General features: G+C 34.5%; 2 protein-coding genes across 2 annotated transcripts; one reads left to right on the plus strand and one right to left on the minus strand.

Moving 5' to 3' along the window:
- Positions 1–1,539: 1,539 nt before the first annotated feature.
- LOC106175478 (GRAM domain-containing protein 4-like) lies at positions 1,540–22,521 on the plus strand. Its single transcript, XM_087015605.1, has 19 exons — positions 1,540–1,682; positions 5,536–5,790; positions 6,058–6,241; positions 6,860–6,980; positions 7,814–7,887; positions 8,281–8,419; positions 8,644–8,669; positions 9,237–9,328; positions 9,568–9,659; positions 10,374–10,422; positions 10,684–10,755; positions 10,955–10,998; positions 11,552–11,661; positions 11,976–12,130; positions 19,289–19,442; positions 20,095–20,185; positions 20,408–20,486; positions 20,873–20,941; positions 21,184–22,521. The coding sequence occupies exons 2-19, from the start codon at positions 5,659–5,661 to the stop codon at positions 21,340–21,342; spliced, it is 1,842 nt and encodes a 613-aa protein (XP_086871731.1). The 5' UTR covers positions 1,540–1,682; positions 5,536–5,658; the 3' UTR covers positions 21,343–22,521.
- On the minus strand, positions 12,316–14,635 carry LOC106175476 (malignant fibrous histiocytoma-amplified sequence 1 homolog). The gene is made up of 2 exons (XM_013557506.2): positions 13,470–14,635; positions 12,316–13,182 (listed from the first exon to the last, which is right to left on the minus strand). The coding sequence occupies exons 1-2, from the start codon at positions 14,593–14,595 to the stop codon at positions 12,899–12,901; spliced, it is 1,410 nt and encodes a 469-aa protein (XP_013412960.2). The 5' UTR covers positions 14,596–14,635; the 3' UTR covers positions 12,316–12,898.
- Positions 22,522–24,040: the final 1,519 nt, after the last annotated feature.

Raw genomic sequence — 24,040 nt, forward strand, 5'->3', positions numbered from 1 at the left:
AGGTAGTTGCAAAGCCCACGTGCCTTTTCACGAGTGATTACAATTCAATACTTGTGGCCCACTGACTTTTGGAGGCCATTTTGGAATTTAAAAACCTAAAATGGCAGATACTGATGCTACATACATACTATGGTATTTTCTAACCATTAGATGATATTTTCATCAAAGACTATTCAAATAACTTACACCTTGAAAGGGTATTTTGGGGGCCATATTGAAATTGACTGCCATATTGGAATTTTTAGACATGCCCCTATATCCAATGTTGCTTAGAATCATGTTCTCCACTACTGTGCCAATTTTTATGCTTGTAATTGTAAGTGCTTGATGATTTCATAAAACTACTGCATATTTTGAGTAAGTAGACTGCTTATTTTACTTTTGGAGGCCATTTTGGAATTCTATACTCCTGTAGAAGCGGATATTGACAATTCATTCATAGCATGATATTTTCCAGCTATAAAATGATATTTTAAACAATTATAGGACTATATATTAGAGGTTTTCATTGAAAAGAGTATTTGTGGCGGCCATATTGGATTTGGCGGCCATATTAGAATTTTCAGACATGCCCATATATCCAAAATTGCTTAGAATTTCATTCTCTACCACTGTGCCAAATTTCATGCTTGTAGGTAAAAAATGCACAATTCACCCTTTTTTCTGCACCAAATTCTTGGACTGCTGGTACGATATTCCAATCTAAAAGTTGTGTAAACTACAACTACAAAAACCAGGCCGGTTGAAGAACACGTAGCTGTTCTTGTTTGCCGAGCTAATTAATTCACTAAATTAAATGTTATCTTTATTTAGATCAGAATTCCACACCGCCACCAGTCAGATTCTTCGGTCTCTCTCTCCGCGCCCTGTTGTACCTGGGAGACCAAGGCAAGGAACAGAGTGATTACGTCATGACTAGGGTGAGAAAAAGAACTGCAATAGTCATAAATAATGCGGATGATGATTAAAATTGCATTTAGATAAAAGATAGTAAATTATTACTTCATTTATTCTTTCCCTCATTTTTCATGTTAATATTCTGATGTAATTATTGTCAGAAGTTTTTTTTCTCGACTTAATGGATGTTAACTGCCGCCCTGAGCCGTATGGCGTAAAACCTTGCATGTATATACAATGTACATCTTCACACGTGTCTTTTTTCCAGCCAGTAGATCAGGAGGTAGTGTGCCCCCCTGGTTTTGTTCCTGGTGTCCAGGATTGCCGCCCCCTTCTGTACAATTTCACGGTAATGCGGTCACTCGTTCTCTTACATTTTGAACCGTGTGGCTGGGTTCCAACTCCTAGAGATGGCTGTGGAGATATCATACGAGATGGTCGACTGGGAGCTGTAGTAAGAGCTGCACAGGCACAGGCTTTTACCTGTGGTCAGAAACGCGGCGCGGATAACACGTCCATCATCTTTGTCCTTGGAACAATGGTCACTCTACGCGTGAGACTAGCCGACTACGAGGAAGGTCGCAACATGTTCAACCAAGTACAAGCATGGATGGAAAACGCTCTGCAAAACGTGCAGTTGAAGATTTCCGGAGAACCAGTGGGTATACGCTCAGGATCGTTCTCTGCCTGCATGAAGAACGCCACGATCCACAGCCTCGTGCCGCCATTTTATGGAGCCACCACGCTGTCAACCCCGAAGCAGAGCCAAGGAAACAGTCCTGTCGGTAACGTTACACTTTTGATGTTAGTGGCGCTGGTGGCAGCGGTGTGGGATATCTAACTTTGGGTTAGATGTTATAACAATGATATAGGATTGGGCACTACTATTACTTATCAATCTATAGACGGATATCTAAGATTTTTCATTGTTGTTTTGTAATTTATCGTTTTTAGTTATTATTAAGTTTTAAAAACAGTTACAGTTTTACGATTCAGCAAAATTATTCTGAAATAGTTTTGTGGACGTCATGACCCCCGCCAACAAGCTTCCGTTTTGCCCTTGGTTTGTTTTCAAGTTAACAGCCTAACTCAAAAAGTTATGGGCCCATTTTGATAAACTGTTTAGGATAAGTCAGAAATGGACCCGCTTAGAAGCGATTACATTTTGGTGGCGGTTCTTTATTTGATTAATTAATATTGAGAAGTGATCCGCATTTGGCGGTGGTGTGTTGCGGGGTTTTTGAGTGCTCTTTAGTTTTGGTTATCATGACGCTTTATTCTGTATTCAGTTAGAATAATTCGTGCATGCAGCAGACTAGAGCTCTATACAAGAGGCCATAGCAAAGTCCCATCATAGTCTTGCTTGACAGTACAGATAAGTGTATAGAATTGGCAAGAGACATTTCTGTGAATTTCTAGTAAAAAATCAATCTGTGGTCCTGGTAGAGAGTAAAGGATTAGCTTTGGTTCTCTTTTTGATTCACTGCTAAAACAGTCACAGGTCTTGTACTAGTAGTGTATGTTTGGTATTATAAATGTGAATTGATCTTTGTGAGATAGTTAAACTATATAGCATGAATTTATTCATAATTAAGTAATTTGCTATCAATTTGATGAATAAAAATTAGACGACTTAGAGGTCGATAATTTGCAAAAGGCAATGCATTAATTCCATGTACATGTAATTATGCATTCTTCTCAATTTTTTCGGAAACTGAACAAATTGCATGAATTTATTGCATCATCCCAAGAACATTGTGTATGGATTTATGATTAATCGATTATTTGATGATTGGTGTAAGGTACATTTCAGGGTATCTCGATTACATTATTTTATTTAAATAAAGCGTAAATTATAGTAGGACAATATTTTTACAAATCCTGGATTACATTGGCCTAATTGGTATACGATTTTCCGTGCAATTTTTTGACGTCATTAATGGCTACGGCGAAAATTTTACTTTACGCGCGAGAGCCGTGCCTTTTTTCCGACATGACCTTGAGGTCAAGTAAAAAAAAATTCGGCTGAAAAATGAGGACACGAAGCCCTTTCAGTGTCAGCGCAGTTGCCGAGCGCCTTTCCTTGAAGATTGATACGTTGTCAGTGCAGCCCCCCCCCCCCTCACCCCCTACGATTTTAGCACCCATATGGTCAGAATATGGTAACACGCCACTTCCTTTTCCTATAAGTGATAACCGCTAAGTTATTAACAACTTAATTTTGTTTGCCTAGATTACGTTTGCCATTTGATGCCCGTATATGACGTTTTCGTGCGGCGTCTGTGCGGAGGTAGACGATGGCCGTGCGAAACCGTGCGACTTCACGGCCACCAGAGGTTCTACAATTTTGTCAAGTTAAAATTTTTAAAAATTTTTTGAAAATACATTATCATAGTTGGCAGTGCACAGTCCCCATACGTACATTGTGCGGTGGACTTGCCGTGATGGTGATAATGGTGAAACCTGTTATTGGACTGGTTCCTTTCCACCTTTGGTGGTTTAGGGCGGATAACAACAGTCTCTCTCTATCTTCAAGTATCTTGTATTTGTAGGACGTTGGCTGCTTTGTACCTCCACAGTAAAGATGTTTAAGACTGTTTTATTCACTCGCATGAATTTTAATTACTGTTTTTATTATTCCGACCACGGGTGAAAAACTGTAAGGGCGCAGCTGCGCCGCAAACGTATCGATCTTCATGCCAATACGGAAGGCAGGGAAGGAACCAGTAACCTGCGCTAAAGTTCTAGAATCCGATGACTTTTCTAAAATGTTGTGAATGACTAATGTTGTAAATGTTGTAAAGCAATCGTTTTATTAATCGGAAATCGTTTTATTAATCGGAAATTAGAGGAATTTAATTGAAATTCGGTTAACTAAAATGTCGAAAGTTAGTAAGTTCAAGCATAATTTTGTTAGGAAACAACTACCTGTACTACGGAAATTGCATTTTGTATTAGGCAGAAATGGAAATCATTAATGTCTCAAGGATTGGGGTAATTGTTTGGTTTCACAATCAAAAAGAAAATGTTCATGACGTCAATAACGCTGGACGATTACAATTTTGAATGCATTCCCAGTTTGTTGAAATAAAATTTAATACATCTCATTTTGGGTTTGGAAAAAATAAAAGCGGCCTTAACTGGCCTAATATCAGTTAACCTACATATTGCGTTTGTCATTTTATTTTGATAATTGATGTTGAAAAGGGGGGGGGGGGGGGGGGCGAGATGGTAAAAGTGATAAGGCGTGAAGTAGTGTCATAGTGGAAATTGGCGCTAGATAGACAATGTACTCTGAATATTCTGTTACTGGCATGCAAGGAATGATGTACAATCTATCGGTAGTAAACATATACTGTATCAAAACGAAACAACATTGAATGAAAAAAATGATTGCATAAAAAAATGAAACAACATTGAATGAAAAAAAGAATATTGCATGAAATTTGAAACAACATGGAATAAAAATATATTGCATAAAAAAATGAGACAACATTGAATTTAAATAAAAATTTATTGCATGAAAAAAGAAAATAACATTGAATGAAAAAAATAACTGCGTGAGAAAACCGAAACAACTTTGAAAGAAAATAATTGTGCATAAAAAATGAAACAACATTGAATGAAAAAAAAAAAGGAATATTGCATAAAAATATGAAACATTGAATAACAAAACTTTAAATTTAATGAAAAATATATTTATTGAATGTTGCAACACATCTCATGCCATACCTGTCCTTTATACATCAAACTTAATTTCGAGTGTAGATAATTTAAAATTCCCAGATGAGACAAAATCGATACTCTTTGTTGATGTAGTCACCGGATTTTAAGTTAGCAATATGTGTTAATGTTCATATTAACAAAATATACAAGATTTTAATCGACCTACATACTTTTTACAGTAAATTGTGTTACAAATAAAAACTACATTGAAATCCAACTGCGCAAAAGGTACCGCTTGTTATTTTGCGCCATCTATCGACTGTCTCCAAAGCCACGAACCAAAACAAAGCGATGCCGACCGAAACATGCGATTGATGAAGGCAAGGGGGCATTTCATGGTTAATTGACAACGAACTCCCTTCAGGGAAATACGTTTTACAGAGAAAAATCTTGTTTGAATTTTAGAGTGTTACACCGGTGGTAGCTTGTTTTGGCAGGTCAAACAGTACTGGGTAAGAATCGGTGAGTGGGCGGATAATAGTGTGAAATCTGAAGATAAAACGCTTGTCCGTTTTAACGACGATAAAATGTGTATTAAAGGACGAGGGGGTCCTGAATGAGAGTGTAAACCTTCTTGCTCAACCTTTTTCTTAGGTCACAGTGTCGACAAAGTCGGACTGGCTTTTTGTTTATCACCCCCCCCCCCCCTCCCCCCACCAACACCACCACCTCTTAGTATAAAGTTATTTTTAAGAACTTAAAAGTCTGCATTGACTTGACATCAGAATTATTTGTGATTAAGATTGTGTAATCGTGTTATTTAATTATTTATGTGTTTTGCTTATATATTACTACTATATTACTATTAAATATTATATTTTACTGCATGCCTCATGTACAGTGTACACTGTAATTCACCCAATGGAGGAAGACTGTCAGTTGTTTGATATAACATGTATTATTATAATTTAGGTTTAAGTAGAGGGGACAGATAATCACAAGTATTAAAATACAGCACTGTGAGGTTTATATTGCCTGCAGCCTAAGACAAGATTGAACAGGAATAGCTGTCTTCAGAAGAGGAGGTCTTACAGGATGAGTCTACGACATGCATTCAAGTCCCGATTTCTGGACAGTAAAGGTGATAGTGATGTGGTGGTGAAAGGGTTTCGTTCTTTGGAAAAAGAAGAGGAAGCCAAAATGACCTGCAGTTTTGATGATGATGAGGTAACTTTAGAAAAATGTTGAAATGCATGTGTGTTTGTATGTAAAAATGATCTTTATGTTATGTATTTGGAATATTTTAAGTCATTCAATGACCATGTATTCATAATCCTTAACTAGACTGTAGTCAATTTTGTAATTAAATTTGTTTTGAAGTTGTTCACAGAGAAGTTACAATATTTGATGAACTTTCAATATTGAATCTTGGTAAATTAAAGTGAAAAATAAAACTGTTAAACTTTTATGCATATGTAACATTATTTTCTGCAGGAGCCAACAGAATGCATGTCCTCAGTGACAGAAGAAACCCGTGACTCAGACCACAAATCCAAGAAGATGGATGAGAGCACAAAAACAGCTTCAGTCCCTGATGACAGTGTTGCCATCTATGAGTCACAATTGACACAACTCCAGGAGCAGCTGGTGGAGACCATGATAGAGAACCAGAACCTGAGTCAGTCTGAGATCTTTTTTTTTTTTTTTTTTTTTTTTTTTTTTTTTTTTTTTTTTTGATAATTAAAATTTAACTTTCAGTGATGGATCCTTAGTAAAAATTAGCAGCAAATTATAATTAGAAGCAATGCAATTTTTTTATTGCAAGCTCCTGTGATATCCTTGCCACAAACTCTAAGTTTACAGCAAATTTTCTGCACATTGACATATCCCACTTACATTTCATGAGATTTTAAAAGGACTGGTGAACCAAGATGACACTGAGTGACTTTGCCATCTTTGTCCCACATATACATCAGTTGCAGTAAACTTTTCTTCATCTGCCTTTATATTTGCCTTGCTTCAGTTGACATTTTTTAGCCTTGCCCCCCCCCCCTTATTTCTAATCCCAGTCCCACTATTGGGTGCATTGTAATGAAAACACCTTGAAACAAAAAATTACAATAATTGTAACTACTAAAATGATAGCTGCTAAATTTTGTTTGAAAAATACCTAATTTTATTTAAAGAAGACCTTTTCAAGTTTGTATAAAGGGAAACTTCCTGAATCAATGAGAGAATATGGATGATTTTAGTAAAACTCCTCACAGACTGTAAACAGATGTTCATACCTTTCCAGAGAGAGAATTGGAGTTGATGAAAGATGCTGATAAGGTAAAGAAACTGGAGAAGAACTTGGAAATACAGACGGGGAAAAACAAGTACCTTGCAAGGAAATTAGAAGTGTTACAGAGGATGAGGTAAGAATTGAGGGGATTTTTTGTTCTTGGTGACAATATTTTGTATTGCTAGAATGTAATGTTGGTGTCTCAGTGGTCATAGTTGCCTATTTTGCTCAGTCCATAATTATAATAGATTATTTACCATAACATTAATAATTGCTTAATATTACCGTTAATAAAAAATTCTAGTCTAAGATTGGAATATATCCTTTTTAACATACTGATCAAAACATATTTTTGGGGGATGCAATAGTAAAGATACTGTGAGGCAAATAAAAGTGTTGGTGCAGCAGTTATAGTTATCATCATTAGGGCCAAATATTACAAAATTGATGAAATGCTTCTCTAACATGTGGTGTATTAAATATAAGCATTTAATAGTTACTCTTAAGGGGCGTTCAATTGTTATTGTCCTCAGGAAACAGTACATAGATATTTTCAGTGATGTACAGATAACCTAAGGAAATGTACAGATGTAACGGCTTGATCCATTTTGATGGGGAGGGCCAAGAAAACTCCCAGAATACATTTTGATTTTCCCCGATATACAGGCCTCGTTTTTATCAGTGAACTTTAAGGACGTCAACAACAAACATGTTGATTTATGAACCAATGCACATTATAATCTTATAATGTTAAGATTTAATAGGGTTAACATGAATAATTCTTTCAAAGATTTTGTTATTAAAGTAAGTCATAGGCATTTGTCTTTTTTGTACATGAAAAAAGACAAGGGCCTTATCCGAATATTTGGACATCGGCTTCTAACAATTAACATACCCAACCAATTGATCCGACCAGTTAGTCCAGGGATCATCTTTTCTGAATGTGCTCTATTTTTGACATGTCAGAGATGCTGAACTCAAGTCACAGTGGGTTGATTTGTCAGAAGAGGCAACTGAGACATTTGCACAAGTTCCTGAAGGTAAAAACACACTTCATAGCAATAATACCTTTATATATTATATCAATTCTATTCAATGAGTTTAACACTGTGATGTAGGAAGTACCTGTATAGGCACCTATTGGATACTTATTTTACAGGAATCTTCTCAATTTGGGAAATACTCATTTAGGAAGCTTAGTTTTAAAAACACTAAAAGTAAAGTTTTTAACTTGGTAATTTCTGTTAATTATATATTCACTTACTTATTTGATCATTAGCACTCAGGTTGTGCCTCTTAATCTTGTTATTATATCTTAAGTTATAATTTTAAATGGCAGTGTGAATTCACAGCCAGCAAAGTATGAGATTATGAATTGTCAGACTTAAGGAAATTATATTATTAATTACTAAAAAACACTCCTCTCCCTTCAGACACAGTCCCAGAGGCTGAGGGTTGGTTTGGCAGGATAAAAACTCGACTATTCTGGACATTCTATGATATCTTGGATGATTTTAGAGAGGAAGAAACCAATGACCAGGAGATAGAAGAGGAACCACTGGCCGTGAAAAAGTAGGAAGTGCTATTCTGAACTCATGAGTTTAGGTCAAAATATCAAATAATCAAATAGTCAGTTTAAATTAAGATCAGCTCTGACTGTGGTTGTTGCAAGTAGCCATTGGTTCACAGTTTGTTTTTTGATATCCTTTGTGAATTATTATTATTATTTGTGATACGAGTCAACAGTGAACTCTTCCTAGGTTCTTAAGTATTTTTGCTGTTTGTTAACTTTTTAGGCTCAAGAAGAATGTGAAGAGATTTGGTAAGATAGATTGGTTATTTTTCACACACAGTTTTATTATTTTTTTTTCTGTATGAATTACTTATTATTATGAATTGTAATGATTTTGCTGTATAATCTTATAATCATTGATAATCAATAATGTGTAGTTCATAACAACAGGCCATTAGTTATAGACATTACTCAAAGTAGTATTAGTAACATATTTTTACACACAACAATTTCTTGCTGTCAGGTGTAATTTCAATATTACATGTATATCACACATTTAAGAATACTGTGAAGACTTTTATTAAGAAGATATTTTTCTCATCTTAAAGTATAGCTTAAAACAAATCATATTTACCAGTAATCACCTGTATTAGCTGATTTTACTAGTATAATTGCCCATTCTTTTGAGATATTATTTATACATTGATCTTGGAAGATGGAATTTGTATATCAGTCGTGAAAAAAATAGATGGACTAATGTGGTTTACAATCTATTACATACATTATATAGACCTCAGAGATCTCTTCATTTATTATTTAAAAATTTTGGACAGTTTTCTAGGATGAAAATAGAGTCACATATTATTCTGATTTCAGGCAATTCTTTCAAGGAAATCCTCAGCACAATAAAAGGTCTTAACCTGCTCCTGAGCTGGAAGTCCCCAGCTAAAACTCTGCTAGTTTTCCTGGTAGGTACAACCATTATACAATATTATTTATTTATTTATTTATTTATTTATTTATTTATTTATTTCAGAGTTACCTGTACTTTCTTTCAATGGGCTGGATCCTACCTGGTGTATTATTTATTCATTTATTTATTTATTTATTTCAGAGTTACCTGTACTTTCTTTCAATGGGCTGGATCCTACCTGGTGTATTATTTATTTATTTATTTATTTATTTATTTATTTATTATTTATTTCAGAGTTACCTGTACTTTCTTTCAATGGGCTGGATCCTACCTGGTATATTATTCCTGATGGTGTTCAGACTTTTCATCAGTTATCTTCAGTACAAGTAAGAATCTCTCTGCTGGCTGCTTCTTGTAGTTACACCTAGGAGAGAAACAATGAGGCCATTCAACTTTTCTGATCTGCCAACTAAATATGGCCAGCCACACTTCAAAAACAATGCCGCTGATTCCCAATGCCCCTCCTCCGCACGGGTCATTAAACGGATTAAATCTCAGTTCCGAGGTTTGATTACCAGACCCCTGCAGCGACGGTCCGTGTTGAGGCAGGAAATTAGCAGTATCGCTTTTGAAGTGGAGTTGACAGAATTTAGTCACTGGATCAGTTAGTAGTCAGATCCTCTATTATGAACGGCCCTAACATCTTCACACAAGATGATTTTACTGTATAAGACTAGATTTATTATTATTATAATATAGAATAGTTTTATTTTTAAATGGAAGGATTTTAGTAATTGAGCAAATTAGGGGTTTTTGAAGTAAAAACAAAATTCCCTCATCATACCTGGTGTTTCTGAGTTCTACAAATTAATGCTCTCGGTGTTTGGGAGTCGAAAAATTTGCTTAACAAAATACTTCATAAATTATTGTTTCTGATTTATGCCAGCTGCTTTTTTATCAATTTTTGTTTAGTTAAGTGTAGTAAAATGGAGTGGATTGCTGAATAGTTCTTGATGGCTTCTTAATGTAAAATTTAAGGATGGTTTGTTATTATAGAGTTGCTGTTAAAGAATGCACCATATGTGTTCTTTTAATTTCAGAGGTTTTAGGATAGAACTTCATTACTTCAGAGTGGTGGAAGACAAAGATGTGAGTTGAGCTAATTTTTAGAAAAATATTTATAAAGTTATGACTTGGAGATTTTATTTAAGCATAGTGATTAAAATGTTTAAGTGGAATTTTACATTTTTGAAGGTAAACTACCCTGCTTTAAATATTTTACCTGTTAGGTAGAGAAGCATGTACCAAAAGTAACATTTTTGTCAATTTTTAATTTATACAAGTTTTATATTGATCATTATTTTAAGAGCACTTTTTAATGAGTATGGAATTTTATCTTCTTCAAAATAGGATTCTGAAGAAAAAGAATTGGGTGTGGCAGATAAATTCAATATTGTAGTACAGGTAGCTACGAAAGTACAGGTAAGTCTGTAATAGAAATCTGTCAATTAGATTTTTTCAAAATTGGGTATTGTCCACTGTATTTTGAAAAACAAAGCCACTTGTTAAAGTAGTTTTAAGACTTTTTCCAAAAATGTATGAAAGTATTGGGCAAAAGTTTTACCAGGCTAAACTGTAACTGTCAGGTGTTGCATTAACTTTTGTCTTTTTTTCATTGCAGAATACCTTAGGTTTGCTGGCAGATCAAATGGAAAAGTTGAAAAAGTTTGTAATTTTCATATCATGGTTGCTTTTAATTATGGCCAATTATGTTTTAAATAAACACTCATGTTAGAGCTCACTTATGTATCATTTAGTAGAATAATTGATCTGTTAAATTTCTTAATTTAAGTTAATTACACTTTTGCATAAAGAACTTTTTTATTTACTGAATCTTAAATTTCATAAGGTAAGAATGAAAAATGCATGTCAGTTTAGGTCCAATATAGCATAGCTGGATGTCATCATCAGTATATGATATAAATTTAAAAATTGTCATTTTAAAAAAAATTAATTAAAAAATCAAAATGTGTTAATCCAACACGACCATACTAGCTGACAAACTTTTTTAAATAATCAAGAGGCCCATTTTTGAGTTTAACAAAATTTTCAAAGTGAAAAAATGATTTCTGTGAAGAATCATTTTCCAACAAAATTTTCAAGACCGACTAAATTTTCAAGGTATTTCTAAGTAACCAGTGGAATAAACTAAATTTTAATCCTTCATCAGCCTCTGTGTAGAGTAGCACATGTAACAGCTAGGATTTTTTTATTTCAGTTTGTTGACTTGGCAGGAGCCAGAGCAGACACAGAGATTGTTTGGGGTGCTCATTGCCTTATTTATTGCCTCTTGTCTTCTTCCTGGCAGAATTTTCTTCTTTATAGCAGGTAGGACATGTGCATACACATACGCTGTAACAACTTGATCAAACACAGACACACAGAAATGCACGCACACACACATGCTAATGTCAGAACAACTGGGAAATTTATAATTGCCCACGCTTGTTTTATACATTGAAAATGATGATTCTGTTGCATAAGTAAAAATAATAATAATAAAAAAAACAGATTGTGGATATTTATGAGCATGTGTACTCAAAATAAGATCTGATGTTTATCTTAATGTGAAAAAGAGCAAATTAATTTTTTTTTATATTTGATAATATTTGATAGTATTTCTAATGACTATATATTTACAGGTCTGCAGGTTGGATTCAAGTTATTTATCCAGGACCCAATATTTAACCGCTTCCCTCGTGTTAAAGAGAAGTATGATACAGTTTACAAAATGTGGAAGATTCTTCCTACTGATGATCAGCTGCAGAAGAGAGACAGCAGAGCCAAGATGCTAAAGGTAAAAAAATAAGCACCCCAGACAGTTTGAATTGTTCCCATGTGATATATTCCTTGGTAAATAGAATGTTTTTTAAGCTTCATTTTTTATGTCAAAAGATGACGTCTCACCATCATAAAACCAGAGACATTAGATTTTAGTCCATGATTCTTACTTATCACATTAAGTTCAAAGGCATTTCCAAATATGGGATAAATTGGATTTTATTGTAACAAGATTAAGTCCTCTGAAAATATGTACATCTTTAACATGCAAATGTACACTTCTTGCACTTCTTCATGGTGTGACTTTCATAAAGGAAATTGTATTTTCATATAAAATCTGTGCATTCATTGGAAGTTCTTGTATTAAATCTTTTTCACAGTCCTTTGGTTGTGCCTATATATACAATCATTTTTATATACAGATTTGGCTGTACTTTTACTCAAATTATTGCAGCTGTTGTAGGCCATTTAACAAGATTTCTTAATTGTTTCTCATGTCAGTAATATTTCCCACTTATACTGAGATGTATTCAGTTAGCATTGAATGAGTGTTTGACAGTGTCAAAAATTTTCTGAAAATACATTAAAATTCGAACCAACTACATGACACGACTGCCGCAGGTAGGGACTCCATACAGTCATTTGGTCTATTAAAGGAGGACATCAGCTAGCTCATTTTGCACATTTTCCCTAAGGTATTCATTTGATAAAGTAAATGTTTTGTCCTTTTAATCCTGTGAATTTTGAGGAATGTTTTGTTTGTCTAGGAAAGTATTTAGCTCCCTTACTGGATCAGTTCAAGAAGATCAGTCTGTCCTTGTTCCTGAAGACATTGACACAATGTTTCATGTGCCCTGACAGGTTTCCTGGTTAGAATGTCCAGGAAGATGGCAGTTTTCTCTGGACATACTACCCTGGTAGTTGAGGTTTGGTGTTGAGGGAGCTCTGGCTTCACCCATTCATATTCATGGTCAGTGATAATGTCTTCTTGGAGGAAAACATTCAGCATGTGTTTGAGACAAGGTTCTGTGATGTTTTCTGCCAGAATGTCCTGGTTCTGCTGCAGAACTGAAATATTGAATTAATGACTGAATCAGATATCTTGATTTTAAATCTTTTAGATTTGTAAGCAAATTATGACCAAATAGTGAACATTTTCCATTTTTTTTAACAAATCTCTCCTTGTTTGCCCATCTCTTTGTTTACCATCAACCCATGTCTTTATTTATTATTATTTTTTTTTTGTACTAAACAATTTCTCATAAACTTACAGTATACTTAATTTAATGGGGGGTGGGGGGAACATAATGTTAACAAAGAAAGACAAACCACATATTTTATACACAGATATTTACCTGTTTTCCATGATGGGGGGAAAACCAAATCTGCATCGATTTCTTCACCAGATTTTTGACATGGCACTTTTGCTGATCTCCTGGCAGTGGTTGAAGGCTGGTCTATCATCTCCCCAAAAAAGAGTGTTGGGTCTTCAAGTCCCTTACTCACACAGTGGGGGCACACCAGGTACTTATCATATGACAGCCCAGGCCAGTCCTCTTTAATGATGTCCATGAGGTCACCATGGGCACGTATGAGTGGTCTCCATAAGTCTGGGAGGTTTTGTCCACGCACAGATATGGTGATGCCCCAGTCAGTGGCATTGCTGGCTGTATTACGATGTGGCTGACTCTGATGATGAGATAGCTGCATTTTACAACCATGTAGTTCTGCATACACCCCATGTTTCCAGTCAACACGCTTGGTCCTATAGAATCCAAGATATCTATGCTGACGGACAGAAAATTTCTCATATAAGCCATCTGGACATCTATATGGAAAGAGAACCTGCAGGGTAAGTTGCGTGGTATCTGGGGGAACCTTGCTGGGCCATTTGGTGTCTAGTTCAGGTTGCCTTTCTTCAGTGAGGAGCCATGGAAAGTGGAATAAGGTATTGGATGGAAGAGATTCATCTTCCTGGACTTGATAGCACAGCTCCAGTTTCTGCATGAGTTCTGTCATGGCATCTACTTCTCCAGTACTGAGATTGAAAGGCTGCCATAAACACAACATGGCTTCTTCCGAAACCATTCCCCTAACTCTAAGATCTTCAATTATTTCACATTTTTTGGGTGCTGTTATTGTAAGTGAATCTTGCAGGGTCTTGATGGTAGCATCCATGTCATGATTAAGGATTGCCTTGAGAAGATTTGCAAGGATCTCTTGCTTGTGAAATATTGTCTGTTTTAGCAAGGGACTTGTCTCAAACCAGATGATGTCTCCACGGTGGGCCAAGAAGGAAAGGATGTCGTAGATTGTTTGGTCAATTTCCTGGTCTGGGTAACGCCACTTCTTAAAGAATGTCCTCCATGATATGGGCTTGAACTGTATGTCTGGAGCCTGTTTAAGAGTATCCAAGTTGAGTGTATTTTCAGAACTATCTTGCCTCTTTCTGCAGATATCAGAGGCTGCTTCAACCCACATCCCTGGTAGACTGACTGCATGTTGTCTTGCAAAAGAAGTTAGATAAACAGTAAGCTCATTAAATCCTTGTTTAGTCTTGGAACTAACCATGAAGACATGCTCATGGATATGAATCAGTTGATCTTCTAATGTCTGAAGCTTGTCAACTTTGTTCTTGTAAGCCTCATGCATGGAGATTTGTTTTGGATCTATTTCTGACATTTTTTCCTTGGTCTTCTTCATTTGAGTTTCAAACCATTCTTGTTTTTTTCTCTTGTGGACTGCTAGTTGTTTCTTTAACACTGAACATTTAACATGTGCCAAGCTATTGTCAACTTTGTCAACATGAGTACCAATTAGTGCTATTTGTATCCCTGGCATCTGTGCTTGCACTTTGTCAATCCAGTCTCCAATGTAGAGCTGATAATGAGCCTCCTTTTCTGGATCATATTTAGACAGGTTGAAAGTGATGAAAACCAAGCCATGTTTTGAGATGAAAATTGGGTGTCCTATTTTATAGACATCATGTCCACCAAAGTCATTGATATTGAAGCCAATATCTTTATCAGCCTCCCATGTTCCCTGCTCCACCACTCTTGTCCTGTCTGCCTTCTTTGTGAGGGTTGATTCTCCTCGTTGCAATGTACGTGAAATGCTAGTTTTTCCTGCTTCTGTTTCACCAAGAAAGTTGACCTGTATTCTACTTGACTGGATTGACTTGCTCAGTTTTAATGCCTTTAAGTACCTCTTGATAGCATCTAGTCCCCTGTTGGCTGTGTCTTTAGGCGGTTGTACCAGAGGATTACCTTTCACATCTTGTTTTCTTAGACTCTCCATATTACTCATCTGAGGTGGCAAGTGGGTGATGTTATTGTATGCCAGGATAAGTATCTCAAGTTTAGTCAACTTTGTGATATCCACTGGTATGTCAGATAGCTGATTACCACTCAGATACAGCTTTTCTAGGTAATTCAGGCCACACAGTGCTATGGGGAATGTAGTGAAGGCATTGTAATTGAGGTCAAATCTTCTAAGCCCCTTCATCCTGGTGATATCCACTGGTATGTAATATAGCTTGTTGTTATCCAGGCCCAGCTCCTTTAGGTTAGTCAAGCTACACAGTGCTATGGGGAATGTAGTGAAGGCATTGTTATTGAGGTGGAATATTCTAAGCCCCTTCATCCTGGTGATATCCACTGGTATGTCAGATAGCTGGTTGTTACTCAGGCTCAGCACCTCTAGGTTAGTCAAGCCCCACAGTGCTATGGGGAATGTAGTGAAGGCATTGTTTTTGAGTCTGAATATTCTGAGCACTTTCAACCTGCTGATATCCACTGGTATGTCAGATAGCTGGTTGTTACTCAGGCTCAGCACCTCTAGGTTAGTCAGGCCACACAGTGCTATGGGGAATGTAGTGAAGGCATTGTTTTTGAGTCTGAATATTCTGAGCACCTTCAACCTGGTTATATCTTCTGGTATGTCAGATAGCTGGTTGTATGACAGGTCCAGCATCGCTAGGTTAGTCAAGCCACACAGTGCTATGGGGAATGTAGTGAATGAATTATGGGATAGGTTCAACACTGTGAGGTGTGGCAGGTTGGATATGGACTGTGGCAAAGAAGATAACCAGTTATGTGCTGCAGATATCTTCTTAACATTTCTACACCTGTCAATGGACTCTGGTAGGTTGACTGTATGAGCAGAGTCTATACGAAGATCAGTCCATTCCAGCACAGTATCTGGTGTCTTTGAATGTGGAGACAACTCTAACCTGTGTAAGAGATTAAGTTTCTCTTTGTGTGCTACTTCTCTGTAAGCCATGTCTCAGGAATGGAACAGTAGGAAGAAGTGTCACTGCTCTATATGTTTATGTTCATACATCTAAATGTAGGTAGAACTAGTAAATCTTTGGTAATTTGGTGGGTAATTATGTGTTTGTCATCAATTTTAGCAATATTTCCCCCCTGATAACATTTTGCCTTAAAGGAAGGTAAAAAAATTAGCTTAATCTTAAAACCATATTATTTTGTCCTTGTATGTTCTTGTTATCTGAAATTTAAAAAAAAATGGTAAAATAAGTATGCCAGATACTTATTATTTTGTTAGAAAAGCTATACACAGTAGTTAGGTATGTATTATTTGTTGCTAAAAATTACATTAATTATTTCCTGTGGTCCTCCACCAACATGCTGTTCTACAGTATGACAGGTACTCTAGACAGCGACAAACTGGAAATATTTTAAGCATAGAGAAATGTTCTTGTGTATTTCTAAGGTACATTTCAATCATTTTGCTTAATGTAAAAATTAAATATTTGTTCACAAGGTGATTTTATTACCTTATAGGGATGTAATGTGGACTTGGACAAGTGTACAGGTGTTCTGAAAAAAATTAAGATAAAAAAATGCATTCAGTCCCATTACTGGTAGGTAACATTACAATCAACATGCATTAAGCTTTTTTATCTTTTGGAATATATTCTAATATTTGATATGTTGTATTGTGGTATAAATACTTAGTAACCAATGAATAATTAAATGGATAATAACTCTTCGTTTTGGCAAAAAAAAAATGAATTTTCCTGGAGTAAACAACAATTTTCCCATACTAACCAATGGTTAATGAATCCATTTTTACATTCAAAGTTAGTCCCTGTTTTTTTTTCTAAAAAGTTTGGTTTTTTTGTTAAAATCTCTTAAGAGATTTTAACAGAGTATAGCCATCAATGGAGGTCACGTGGTCTAAAGGCAAGCTCAGATATCAGAATAATAGCTGTAACTGCCGTTTTTGTGGTAAAACAGAATATATTATATTTCTATGAGTTATTCACAATGTGTTTATTTTGAAATATAGATATCATACGAAGGAGTTATTATCCCTTTAATGTATACAAGTTTATTAAAGTATAATTGAGTTAAAAGAAAAGAGATGATTCAAGTTTATTCATGGCATTTATAATAAATAATCTTAAAACATACACAATAAAAAGAAATTTGGGTATTACAACGTTATTTACCTTCTGGTTTGAAGTTAATAGTTTTGGATGGTATATAAAATGAAATGAGTATCATTTATACAATTTCTGGCTTTTATTTTTTGATACTACATATATGTATACTGGTTCAATAAATCAGGAAAAACTGATCAGCAAAAAAAAGAAAAAAAAGGAAAAAAAAAAGCAAGTGGTAAGCTTTTGTCTGGGAAGGAAATGATAGCAATCTTAGCTGATAATTTAACATAAGTTTGAACTGGGGTATGGATATTAATTAGTCAGTTAAACAAAAACGTGGTTAGAAAATCTATAATAATGATATTTTTCCCAACAATTTTTACCTGAGCTGTTTACAAGTCACAGTCTCACTCCTGTAATATGGGTCACAAAACCTGCTGGTCGTACGTTCTCAGGAGGTGCCTCTATAAACTTCTGGTTCAGCTGGCCCTGTACTGTAACTGTAGAGGATGAAAACTAAACCAAGTCTCTTAACTTAATGCTGAGTTTTATTAATGGAAAAAAAAAATTGGATATAGAGATTCTTCTGGAATTCTACCCTGTACCCATTTTAAAAGTAATAAACACTAGTTATTCTTTGTGGATCAGAATTTGATCAACTAAATAGAAAGACCCACTGTTAGCCATGAAAAAAAAAATCCCGATTTATCAATTAAAATTTTTTTTTTTATAATTTGGAACATAAAACATCAAGATGTACTTACTTTGAACTACAAGTACTTATTCAGTCTAAACTGTGAACAACCTCTGGTGGTAAAATGGATTTTATAGCCATCTCGAACTTCTGGCCATTAACAAGAACGCAAAAAGATGGCCTCTTCAAAATAAACATGTGATGTTGATAATTTAAAAATAAACATCATGTGATGTTGAACATTTTCTAGTGGTACATGATTAGAGAAAATAATTAAAAGTACATTGTCTTCACAGGAGTCTAAGATAAAACATAATGTACTTCTGAGACTAAATTTTTAAAAAAGAGTGCTTTTGGTTGTAGAAATTATATTTTAAGTACATGTTTAAGCATAGTCTCGTGTAAGTATCGCAGTGACGAGAAAGATCTTTAGCCTAGTTTAGTCTTCCTATCTCTCCCAATTCACTCTACTGGTGTGTGTACAGAGGGAGGAGGTAGATTAAATATGTCACAAGACTTGGATGACACTGATGTTATCCAACTGTTATCAGTTTGTACATTGAATGGCATTGTTCTGGGTTCATGACTTACTTACTGCAGTCAGAATTATTAATCACTGCGGAATTAATGTAACATAGAGATCAGAAAGAGGACAGCTGGACCAGAACAGGTTGAAGATCCTTGGAGACATTCTATCCGTGTCTCATATTGATATTTCTGTACTGAAAATGATTCTGACACTTCATTAAGAAAATATATATTTATACTGTATTTTGTACAGTATATTTTTCTCTGTCTTCAGTTATCTCCCTTATTCTGTAACTTATTTCAAATTCAGTAGTAATAAAACATCAATATTCACTTTTTAGTAATAAAAGAAAAAAAAGATAAAATAAATAAACACCTGTATTAATTTTCTTTTCTGATTTTTTTCAGTCAGCCAAGAAATCCACTACATTTATTTTTGGATTCCAGCTTTATGCTGGTTACATAATTTTAAAAAACATTTCCTTTTACACATATATTTTTATCACTTATGTCACAATAAATCATAATATTGAATATTCTAGTTTGTGTTGGAGCCGTCTCCCAGCTCATCATCAATCTCAGCGACCAGTGGAAGTCAGACTAAGCCAGCTGTGGACTTTGACCTCCCTGCCACAGGTGCAGAACGGGCATTCCAAGAGCTGTTTTCACTCCCTGTATCTGAGGTTCCTCTGCCAGGTAAAATGTTCTCACCGTCAACACATAAGAAAATATGGAATGGCATTGTGGAATATGAAATGAGTTTTCTGTGAAGGCGATATAATACAAGATGTGTTTAACAAAGAGAAATAAATCCAGCCCATGTCTGATTGTTTTTCTTCTGATATTATTATTATTATTATTATATTATTATTAGGGAACCCTCTACCAGGGCGACTGATAGATTTTAACGGATATTCACAGATATGTCTCTAGCTAGATAGATTGTCATTTTAAGCTCAAGTGACTTGACTTGAGACAATCTATCTAGCTAGAGACATATCTGTGAATATCCGTTAAAATCTATCAGTCGCCCTGGTAGAGGGTAATTATTAGATGTCTCCAGCACATGTTAACAGACGCAGAAAAATACATCTGTTGGTCTTCAGTTTTAACAAGAACAAGGATGTACTGAATAATTAACATGTAATGATTTCAAAAAACGGACACAAGGGTTTAACAAGTATTTGGGGGGAAAAAAAGATTTATTACTGTCACTTTGGTGGTTGGGGATTCTTGTGAAATGAAAAAACAAAACAGTTATTCTAGAAAATTAAATAATTTTGCATGCAAATGACAACACTTAATGGTGGTTATTTTTACATAAATTTTTTATTTAACATTATTTCAGACTGGAAGAGTGGGCGAAAGTGCGTGCTAATAGATAAAGGAAAGTCTATAACGTCCTCACTGGCTCATGGAAAGATGTACCTGACTAAAAGGTGTCCATTTTATATAACCTGGGGTTGATACTTAATACAATATTAGAGGCAGGGGTAAAGTAACTGCCTCTTTACTAAGTGTCTCTTAATGTATTTCTGTCTAACAATTAAAATACAATTGAAAAAAATAAATTGAAACTCAATTTCAGACAAAGACCTTGAAGATTTTGATTATGAAATATGTTTTACCAGGAGATAATCACTGAGTGATATATTTTCCAGTTTCCTTTGTTTTGAAAACTCCAGGAATCCAGAGGAACATATAAATATCCCTCTCTCAGAAATCACCAGACTTATCAAGGTAAGCATTTCTTTTTTATTTGAAGTGTCAGTTCAAATTTGGGGTCATGTATGGGTAATTTCTTGATGAAAATCAGTTGCTTTACCTTCATTGCAAATACATTGATACAGAAGGAAGCTAATTGTGGAACAGCAAGTGGAATGGTATTATTATTATTATTCAGTATAATTCATATTTATTTGATCATTAATTTATTTTGATTTTTAATAAAGTAGTGTTATTTAAATATTTTAAAATTTAACTTATTGTGGAACAGCAAAATAAAAGAAACTTGTATTAATTGTGCTTTTGATTAGTATTTATTGAATCATTTACTAGCATAACTTATGTAATAGTTATCTACTGGTATAAAAAAATTAATTTAATTTAATTTAATTAATCTCCAGGCCAAACCATTTTCCTGGATGCCAGGAAGTGGGATGTCTCTAGAGATAACTGTCAAAGACAAGGACAAGGTAATTTTATACATCTATATTATTATTATTATTATTATTATTATTATTATTATTATTATTATCTATCACCAGACTTAAACATGATGCCATGGCAAACCCACTGTTTTATTATTATTTTTGTATACTCAATATATTATTAAAATATGCAGTTAGTACCTACTTGTACTTTTAAAGAATTGCTGAAAAATAAACAACAACAACAACTATATATATATATATATATTTGTAAAAATTATTTTCAGCCGTATATATTTGGAGGAATATTACATCGAGATGCTGTCTATAAGAGCATCATCAAAACGGCCAAGGATGCCCATCTTGACTGGGCACTAGATGTCTCTGCAAACAAGACAAGCTCAGTTCTCAGTTTGAGCTCACTGAGAGCTGCAGAAGACCAATAAGGTAGCGATTTCTGTGCTGACCTAAAAATTGCCATATTCTCCACTGTTTATATTGACATGATGGCACGAATATTATGCCAATTTTAAGACCCTGTGAATCGGAATTTTTTTTCTTTTTTATATAATGAAACAAGATAATGTCAATGCTATGTTCCTCGATACGTGGCAATACACATACACATGTAGGTCTTGATAAACAATGATATCAGATTTCTTGTTTTGAAATTTCTGTTTTATTTCAGTTGCTGTCTGTTGAAGGTTTTACTGTTGCTTATTCAAGAGACCCTTCATATTTATATGGTCTGATGAATCATTTGAATCACAAATGTGATTGTATTAAGTCATTTTGATTGATATATGAACATGACTATCGTGTTGCAAAATTTTGAGATTTGATTTAATTGATCTCATAAACGGCTGTGATACTTATGAATTAATTACCTTTAAGTTCTCAATGTATTTGGTCGCTTTTTACTGTGTATTCTGAGTCAAGGTTAACTCAATGATTTAAAGGTATATTATAGATAAGAATAGAGAATTCAAGAGTTTTTTATTTGTCTGAATTAGCAAAAACTGATAAGTGGATAATGGCATTTTTACAAATAAAGCTAACTGCCTTTGAAAAGAGTTTGTTTCTATTACAAAATAAGTTGTATTGTGATAAAAATATGTGAAAGAATTTCATATGTTGTTTAGTTCAGTCATATCTTTGATTGTATTTGTATGTTATTTTTTAAATAGTATCTATTTCAATATGTCTTGTAATTCAGATAAACGCGATATTTGAAAGGGAAATGTATGCACATATAATTAACATAAGCAGGAAAAAAACTGAAGGTAGGGTGGCATTGCCCTGTTTGCTTTTATTATTTTAAATGCAGTTTTGGTTTTTCACTTCAAATTTACATCTAATATTAGTGATGTTATTCCAATGTTGTTAGTTATATTAAAAGTTATAGATATCTTTTCAATGCATAAAAAGTTTAGGAACTGAGAAATTGCTATATACTGTTTTATATATGCATAGACAAAATTACGAATATTATATCCAAGATATATATATGTAAGTAACATAAGATGATTTGACTATTTTTTGTGTGCATTTTATACGTATATAAATAACTGCCATATTTAATTTCACTTCAGCTGTTTATTAAAAATAAAAACGCTGCAGCATAACGAAAGAATGGCTTCTTTTATTTCTTTTAGAGAAATATATTTCGTCTTTTAGACAAAAAAAGTTACAGTCGTAATGCGCTTCTGACTTAAATCAGATGAACAAATGCTGATGGAAATCATTTAATTTGAAGCTAATTTGAAATTAGAACTTTGAATAGCTGAAACATAGTTGTAAACTGTACATAAAGTGACACAGTTTGCCCTCTAAAATACCAATACGCATCAGCGGGCCCCAACCCCACGCCAAGAGGGGGGTGGGGGTTTAGCTTCGCATCCGTGGACCCCCCTCCCCCCTTTTAAATAATCCTGGATCCGCCCCTGATACCCTAGTCACAATAAAGGCGGAATGAGCTAGAATGCCGTTGGAATGACAACTCAGTTTTTATATCTAGTAATATTCTTTTTTATTATTTAATAATTTCATCTGACTGAACCAATGTGTCTGTGTATTCATCCACCTCTTCATAGGTTGTCAGATAATAGTGATGATAATGATAAAAATAATTATTTAGATTTATAAAATAAAGAATTTTATATAATGAAATTTAAGATTGCCAGATATATGATGAAAAAGTGTTCAGTCCTTTCCAATAATAATCGTGATATAGTAAACATATTCCTATCCTTTCTGAAGTTACCGTTCCTGACCAAACATAATGCCGTTCACCAACAATGGCTGAGTATCTTAGGTGTGATTTCCTAAATGGCGGTCACAGGTTTCCAAAAGGTTGCTCAAGTACCAATCAAAGTGGGCTCATCCTCGATATGTTCGTGACCAGCTTCCATGGCTCCGGATATTTCGATCGTGTTAGATTGTGCTGGAAGCTGCGTCCTTTAATGTTAAGAAAGTTAGACAGTCTTGTCATTTTAGCTGGTCGCACAGAGAGTGTACTGATCGCCTCGAGGCGAGTGAGCGAGGCGCAAGTGGATCTTCAAACGGCATGGTAAGATAAAAATTATTTCTTCAGGTATTTTGAGATTTTAGAAGAAACATGGGTCATATGTGATGTGAGGGTGTGTTAATTTCGCTTAAAAGATACAAAATCGCATTTATTTTTAAGTTATCTTGTTTTGAAATAATTTGCTGTATCGCTCGATAGCGCCAAAAAGGATGTCATGGAAAATTTTCTATCGAATGTGTAAATCGTTGTCTTCTGAATTTTTCAAATGCAAACAACCTCGTATGCTAAAATTTAATTGTTGTTTGGCGTTTTTTAATGGTACATGTATGTGCTGGAGCTATGACGATGTTGAACACCCAAAGCCAATATAGAGGTGCATTTGACATGCTAAAAATAAAAATGAATGAATTCAAAGTTGTATTCAATTTCTAAAACAAGTGTGTATAACAAAAATCCACAACTGTCTCAAATTCAATTTAATTTTTAGTTTTTATCGTGTCTTTACATTATGTAAAGAGCCCTAAAAGGTAACGTATGTCCAGGTAACGTAAAGTTCCGGGTCATTTAATTTTAATGTTTATACCGCGTTCCGATATATTTTGTGGTGATTCAGTCAT

This window comes from Lingula anatina, chromosome 6 (genome assembly GCF_051362555.1).
Source record: "Lingula anatina isolate TDL-2025a chromosome 6, LinAna3.0, whole genome shotgun sequence".
In the NCBI taxonomy this organism is placed as follows: Eukaryota; Metazoa; Brachiopoda; class Lingulata; order Lingulida; family Lingulidae; genus Lingula; species Lingula anatina.